The following is a 7,959-nucleotide window of genomic DNA, read 5'->3' on the forward strand; positions in this document are numbered from 1 at the left end:
AATAGAAGTTAAGTTCAATATTTTCTAAAATTAAACTTTATCTTTTTCCTCACAAATAGTTAATTACACAGTAATTATTTCTGGACTAAAAGCAAAAGAAAAAGGAAAGCATCATTTTGGTTTTATTTACTTTTTTTTTTATTTAGATGCCAACCAATGTCATTCTCTTAAAAATTGGTTTTAATTGATGCAATGAATTTAAATTCATGCTTAAGCGAAAATATTATAAATTATAAATATCAAAACAATTTCACAAAGTATATATAGTTCATTTAGGTATAATTTAAATTTAAATTTTCTTTTTTTCATTAAGAAAATTTTTAAAATATAGCAATTAAAGTCATTTATTTTAATGTACTGAAATAGAATATTTAATAGTATGTAAAATTATTAATCGCTACTTTATTTAAATTTAAATATTTCATTTTGTTTTATTAAAAGAATATATATAAAAAACTTAAATATATTTTTATAATAAAAATATTATCACAAAATAAAATATTTATATTAAATTTTAATTATAAATTTATTTCATAAACATTCTTTTTTTAAATCCCGTGAAAATTGAAGGATTAAAACACTAGTTTATAGATAAAGAAGGATTTGTATTTAGTTAAAAATTGAATGTATCTAACAAATATTTTATCTTCTTAACTAGTTTATGGCCTAGCTATATGGAGGTAAATGTTCTTCCACATGCAAATTTTGACTTTGTAAGTCACAAACCCATTGGTGCTTTCTCATGGGACGGAGTACCCTAATACTTTTTCTTACACGTCTTGTATGGTCATATTTGCATATAAAAAACAAAGGGATGTAACATAAAACTTCACATGCCTAAAATAACAGAACGCTATTTTTGTGTCTCTTGTGTCCGTTTTAACTTTCTTTTATAGCTCATACTATTCCTTTCTTGTTTTCTTTTCATTTAATCTCTTTTTTTTATTGTCATTTTCTTTACAATTTATTTTGTGTTTTTCAGTATAAACAAAATAAATCCAACTCAAGTCTTTTCCTTTTTCATGTATTTTCTGCATTTCTCTATTTCTTTTTTCTATTTGGTAGGAAAAGAAAGTAAAAAAAAAAAAAATGAGAAAGTAGGGGTTTTGGGTGGAACGGGAAAGAGTGTAGGAAATGTGCTGACGAGGTATAATGCAGAATGGATGGGACAATGTTGATGAAGGAACATGATGAAGATAATTTCTAAATATAGTATTTTTTATGATGGAATAATGTTGATTGTTTATTGTTTATTGTTTTCGTGTTTAGGAAGCATTTTTCCTATATATAAGAGACATGATTGTTAAGTCTCAAAAAATTCTTAAACATTTTTCAAAATATTTGATAAGCATACTGATCAAGGGTCATGTAACATAATATATTATTATTACTTAAATAATTAATTACTTTTAGTATTAATAGTTATCTTGTGTTTAATATTATTTTTTTATGTATTTAAATATTTGATTATGACATTAAATTTTTTCACTTTTTAAAAAATTTGCATGAAAATCTTTCTTGAATCAACTTATAAAAAGAGTTTGGGATTAACAATTTCATTTCCTTTGAAATTGTTGAGCCACATCCAAATTTCTACAAAATTTTTAACCTAGATAGTTGATGAGAACAAAAGAGTTCAACGTGACGTTATAATAAAAAGCATCATATCATTTGTCATCACAATAGATGAGTTTAATCTTGGACTTAAAAAATGTCAAGTTTGAATTGAACTTGCTTTGACAATGATGTTTCAATATGTTGATCAAGAAGATGTATAGTGTTTTATTTTTTATTGCATGTGTTTGTGAATTTTTTCATATAAGATATTCAAAAGGTTTTTTAATTCAGCATACAACCTATATTATGTTCTTTATCTTGTTGTTTAATAATCTTTAATTAATCTTGATTCCCAAATGAATTCTAATAATTAGTTTTTCAATTTGAAACATCTTTTAAAAAACTTAAAGAAAAGGTAAACAAACTTTTTTCAAAATGTTTTTAAAAGCAATTTACTCCCATCTTGACTTAGCTAAGCCACACATTTTCTTCTAACAATTACCTTCAAGTTAGTTTTTGAAAGATATCCAAACAAAAGATCCTAAATTTTTCTGAATAGCTTCGCAAAACTAAACTTTTTCGAAAGGTGCATGTTGCTATAAATATGGCTCATTTTCTCTACGGTGAAAACTATCTTTTTTGTTGGAAAGTAATATTTTGTGAATTTGTTGATAGAGGTATTTGAGATGTTATATATTATGAATGAAACTTTTGTTCCTATGCATGAGGTTAACAATATGTAGGAATAAAAAAATTACTTCTTTGGCAACTAATGAAGCAAGAAAAACATAATATGATGTTAAGACAAGAAACATCATAACCTTTTCTCTCACTTTGGACGTGTGATAAAAGATTTGCATATGCAAAAATGCAAAACAAAAAAAATGTGGCATAGTCAAGAGAGCTAGATGCAAATTCAGATAATGAAAATATGGGTTTGTTGGTCAAAGAGTTTCCAAAGTTCTTGAAGAACAAAAATAAAACTAGCAGCATAACATAAATAAAGAAAAATTTAACAACCCTTTAGTATCATGTGTTATGAATGGGGTAAGCCTAAAATATATAAAACTTTAATGTCCAATTATTAGAGACTAACCCTGTTGATAGGAAAAATAAAATTAAGAATAAATCATACATTGCTCAACAAGACAATGCATCTTCTTCAACAAGTTCATCCAACGATAATGGAAAAGAAACAAACCTTTGTTTGGTTGCTGATCAAAATTCAAAGACTAGAAATGTAAGTGGCTCAAATTTTCTAAACATGTAAATAATGTTCAACTTCTTGATGGATTTAGTGAAATGCATGAGCCCATTTTTAAACAATATAATGAAAGGAAAAATAGATTGTTGGAAAATAGGGTTAAACAATTAGAAGAGGAAAATGCAAATCTAGAAAAAAATTTAGAAATATTGGAAATGATTTATGATTCATCTTGTGATTGTGAGGCTCATTTGAAAGATAAGTTTTCTCAATGTGAATGATGTAAATAATTAGAAGGAAAAGTAAAGTTTCTTAAATGTGAAATTATAAGATTAACAATTCAAAAATATAATCTAAAAACCATCGTAAATTCTAAATTCTCAACAGACTTGAATGATAAAACTAGTCTTGTATTTGTCCTAACCAGAAAAAACAAAACTTGTTAAAAATGCTAGAAAACCATCGTACACATATCATGTTATCTTCTTATGTGGTATGAAAAAGGGAGACAAAATAAATAATTTTAATTGGGCTAGTTGGATTAGGCTGGCCCATTGTTTTGAATAATGGATTTATCTCTAATAACTATATTTTATATAATCAACTTTATTATTCTTAATTATTATTATTATTATTTTGTTGGTTTATTTCATAGTTTGGGGACATCTTAATTTATCGAATTCAGTTGAGTCCTCATGTCCTGAGTTACATGAATGCAGTCATGTGAATTTTAAAGTATTTGAAATTCACTCCAGGAAAGATAATTCTATTAAAAAAAAAAAAGATTATGAAAGCATAAATGCATACACTTATGCAAATTTGGACCGGATCAATAGATGATAGACGATCAACTTTAGGATGCTTCACCTTTATATGTGATAATTTTGTTACATGAAAAAATAAGAAACAAAATGTTGTTGCTCACTCAAGTGTAGAAGCTTAATTTAAAGGTATGACATAGCTCTTTGTGAAGCATTATGGCTAAAGAATATTTTGCAAGATTTGGGATATCCATTTAGACAAACAATTTGATTGTATTGTGACAACAAAGCTGTTTGTGATAGTGCCTATAATTCTGTTCAGCATGATTGTACAAAATATGTGTTTAGGTAGACAAATTTTTCATTAGAAAAAAGCTGGACGAGGACATTTTACAATTTTCTAAAATTTGATCAGAGGATAAATTAACTTATATCCTCGCTAAACATGTCTCAAGTCCAGTATTTTTTACATTTTTAATCAAGTTAGAAATGTGTGACATTTATGCGCCGATCTAAGGAGGAGAGTTAAATTGTTGTTAATTGATTGTCAATCATATAAATTATTTTTTTATATTTAGGATTCTGTAAATTAGTTGTAGGCAAGTCACTAGATTAATGAGTAATGTAAGTTAAGGAGTAAAAATCCTTATATATTGATGGTATGTTTTTGTTCTACTATATGAAAAAATAAGGAAATTTTCCAAAATCCTACAACTATGGCTCTATATATTATTGTTTTGCAATATTACTGTGCCTCTAGTACCGTTTTGCAATATTCCCTCCACATTCTCCTGAGAGGTCTTGGCCCATCAAGATAGTTTGTCTTCTCTTGTAGTTTGATTTCTCCAAAATCTGCATAATACACTTCGACGTTAACATTAATTCCTTAATTATAGATCATAAATATTATTCAATGCTCCCTCTTATAACACTCTTTTATTTATAATGTTTTTTTGGAATTTTCCTATGAATGGATCAGCTGGATTGATCTCTCATCTAGGGATGACACAAATATCCGTGTATGCGTATATCCGCGGCGGATAGTTACTATCCGCGAGTATTTATTATCTGCGGACAACGGGTAGCGGGTATTTTAATATCCGTTTATAAACGGGTCGGGTACGGGTATCATACTATCCGTACCCGCAGGTACACGTTACTCGCAAAAAATTAAAATTAAAATTTAATTTATATTTAATTAAGTTCAATTTAATTAAAATTAAAATTAATAGTATATTTTATTATGTCAAATTTAATTATAATTAGAATTTAATTTAATTTATATTTTATTTTTATAATTTTATATTAGAAAATTTATAAAATATATATTTTTTAAAATATTTATGGGTATCGGGTATCTACGGGTACCCGCGGATTTTAAAAATATTCGCAGGTATTTTTTAAGCGGATACCTGGCAAGTAAACTGACGGGTAGCGAACGGATTTATTTTTTGCGGATCGGGTTGTGGGTAGGCACTATCTCTGCCCAACCTGTTGCCATCTCTACTCTCACCCATTGTTTTTCAATAATTAATCTATTTTTAAATAATTATATTTTATACTATCATTTTTATTATCCTTAATTATTATCGTATTGCTTAACTGAGATATCCTAAACTTCATATAACAGGAATATCTTGGTCTACCGAATATAGTGATAGACTTTTTCTCTTCCTTTTTATCGGGGATTTTGTTTTTAAAATAACTTGTATTAGAAATAAATTTCTCATGATTTTTACTCTTTCAAATACGAAATTCATTTATAAGTTTATCTTTAAATATCAAGTACGGTGTAGTTTAAAGAAATAAATTTAATGTATTTTAAAAATCTTATTCTTGAAAAGATAGTAATTAAAAGTGTATAACAATGTTCACTAAATATCAAAGTAGTATGTGTTTCAAATTTCTATCTTTTGTGTGTTCTATATACAAATATTTTGTAAGGAAATATATAAAACTTAAAAGTATTACATACATATACAAAAATATTATATATTAGGGGTATAAGATATTATTTTTATTAGATGTGATAAAATGTTGGAGTAATATACATTGATAAATGACGTAATACAGTTGATAAAGAAATTGACAGTAGATAGTAAAAATCTAACTTTAGAGAAACATCTCAATCCAACGTCATGAGAAGAGTTTTAGAGTTGTAAAGTGTTGTAGTGTTGATGACAGTCTTAACGGGACCTTGTATAAACTGTAAATAAATAAAAATAAATTTTTGATATAAATATGCTTTAAGAAATATCAATAATAAAATAATATCTAATTGTAAGAATCAAATTAATTTATTTTTAAAATATAAAAAAAGAATTATAAAAATGTGAGCAGAGAGTGTCTTAACCTGATCACATGCTCTCACTCTTACACTTATTTTGCTTTTCAAGCAACCTTAGATCAAATATTCTAAACCTTGGAAAGCTTATCACTCGGACAGTGGAGCCCCTCATCAATATCTGCATATGGAGCTATTCTTCTTCCTTTTCATTGCCCTTCTCTTCACTCTCTATCTCTATTTTGTTACAGAAAAACCCCGCAAAACCAACCACAAAGGCTTCAAAAACTACCCTCTCATCGGAACCTTACCGGAATTCCTCAAAAACCGCCATCGCTTCCTCGAATGGAGCACCCAAGTCCTTTGCGACTGCCCCACCAACACCGCCGTCTTTTCCCGCCCCTACAGTTTCCACGGCGTCATAACGGCCAACCCCGACAACGTGGAACACATGCTCAAAACCCGATTCCAGAACTACCCGAAGGGCGACCGCTTCATCCACCACCTCCAAGACTTCCTCGGCAACGGAATCTTTAACTCCGACAGCGAACTCTGGAAGGTGCAGAGAAAAATCGCAAGCCACGAGTTTAGCACCAAATCACTCCGTAACTTCATTGTCAACTCCGTCACCACGGAACTCCAAACCAGGCTTCTTCCAATTCTCTCCCTAGCCTCCCAGACAAACAGGGTCCTCGATTTGCAGGACCTCTTCGAGCGCTTCGCCTTCGACAACGTCTGCAAGCTAGCTTTCAATGTCGACCCCGCCTGTCTCGGCGGCGACGGCACCGCCGGTGCCGAGTTCATGAGCGCGTTCGAGGAGGCCGCCGTGTTGAGTTCAGGGAGATTCATGAGCGCGTTACCCTTCATGTGGAAAATAAAAAAGCTGTTGAACATGGGAACAGAACGGAGACTGAGAGAATCAATCACCACAGTCCACATGTTTGCTGACTCTATCATACGGTCCCGATTGGAGTCCAGGGAGCCCAGCGGCGACGACGAGGATTTGCTTTCGCGTTTCATCAGAACAAATAAGAGCTCGCCGGAGTTTCTCCGCGACGTTGTGATAAGTTTCATTCTGGCAGGGCGTGACACGACGTCGTCCGCGCTCACCTGGTTCTTCTGGATTCTCTCTTCCAGACCTCACGTGCGGAGAAAAATCCGCGAGGAAATCGCAAGGGTTCGGTCCGCCACGCGTGGCGTTGGCGCGTTCGGGTACGAGGAGCTTCGGGAAATGCATTACCTGCATGCGGCGCTTACGGAGACGATGAGGTTGTACCCGCCGGTGCCTGTGGACTCGAAGAAGTGTCTGGACGACGACGTTTTACCGGATGGAACGAGGATTGGGAAGGGTTGGTTCATATCGTATCACACGTACGCCATGGGGAGGATGGAGAGCGTGTGGGGAAAAGACTGTACCCAATACAATCCTGAAAGGTGGTTGGAGAATGGCGTGTACCGAACAGAGAGTCCGTTTCGTTTTCCAGTGTTTCACGCGGGTCCACGGATGTGTCTGGGGAAAGAAATGGCTTATATTCAGATGAAGTCCATTGCAGCCTCCATGATCGAGAGCTTTGAGATTGAGGCAGCGGATAAGGACACGTGTCCACAGCATGTGCTTTCTTTGACGCTGAGGATCAAAGGAGGCTTGGCGGTGAGGGTAAGGACAAGGGATACACAACCAAGTCTCCACAGTAACACTGGGTTCTAGGTCACACCTTGCACTTTCTCCTATTTCCGAATTAACAAAAATTCCAATATAATGTCTTTATTTTCGATGAAGTTTCTAAGAGGTCATGAAATATATAAATAATATATATGATTTAGGGGTTTTTTCCTCTGTCAGATATCTATAACAGAGATAAATATAAATCTTGTTACAAAACTATTTTCAGAAAATATTATTCTGTTTCTTGTTTAATTTTGTATTTGTTAGAGGAAGAGCATCGTCAACGAAGAAAAAGACGAAAGATCGTAGACAAACAAATAGCAAAACACAAAAGAAAAAATAAAAGAGGTAACAGGCAATGAGAAGCCAAGAGAGAAGATAAAAATGTTATTTAAGTAAAGTTATTTTAAAGACAAAAACAAAAAACAAAAAACAGGTATATATATGCAATATTTTACTCACTTTTTCTTTTGGTTTTTTATTAGTA

At 31.6% G+C, this 7,959-nt stretch overlaps 1 protein-coding gene across 1 annotated transcript; it reads left to right on the plus strand.

Annotated features, from left to right (window-relative positions):
- The first annotated feature begins 5,836 nt into the window (after nucleotides 1–5,836).
- Nucleotides 5,837–7,648, plus strand: LOC114164028 (cytochrome P450 94A1). Its single transcript, XM_028048492.1, has one exon. The coding sequence runs from the start codon at nucleotides 5,994–5,996 to the stop codon at nucleotides 7,512–7,514; it is 1,521 nt and encodes a 506-aa protein (XP_027904293.1). The 5' UTR covers nucleotides 5,837–5,993; the 3' UTR covers nucleotides 7,515–7,648.
- The last annotated feature ends 311 nt before the right edge of the window (nucleotides 7,649–7,959 follow it).

The sequence above is a fragment of the Vigna unguiculata genome, chromosome 1 (assembly GCF_004118075.2).
Source record: "Vigna unguiculata cultivar IT97K-499-35 chromosome 1, ASM411807v1, whole genome shotgun sequence".
Taxonomy (NCBI): domain Eukaryota; kingdom Viridiplantae; phylum Streptophyta; class Magnoliopsida; order Fabales; family Fabaceae; genus Vigna; species Vigna unguiculata.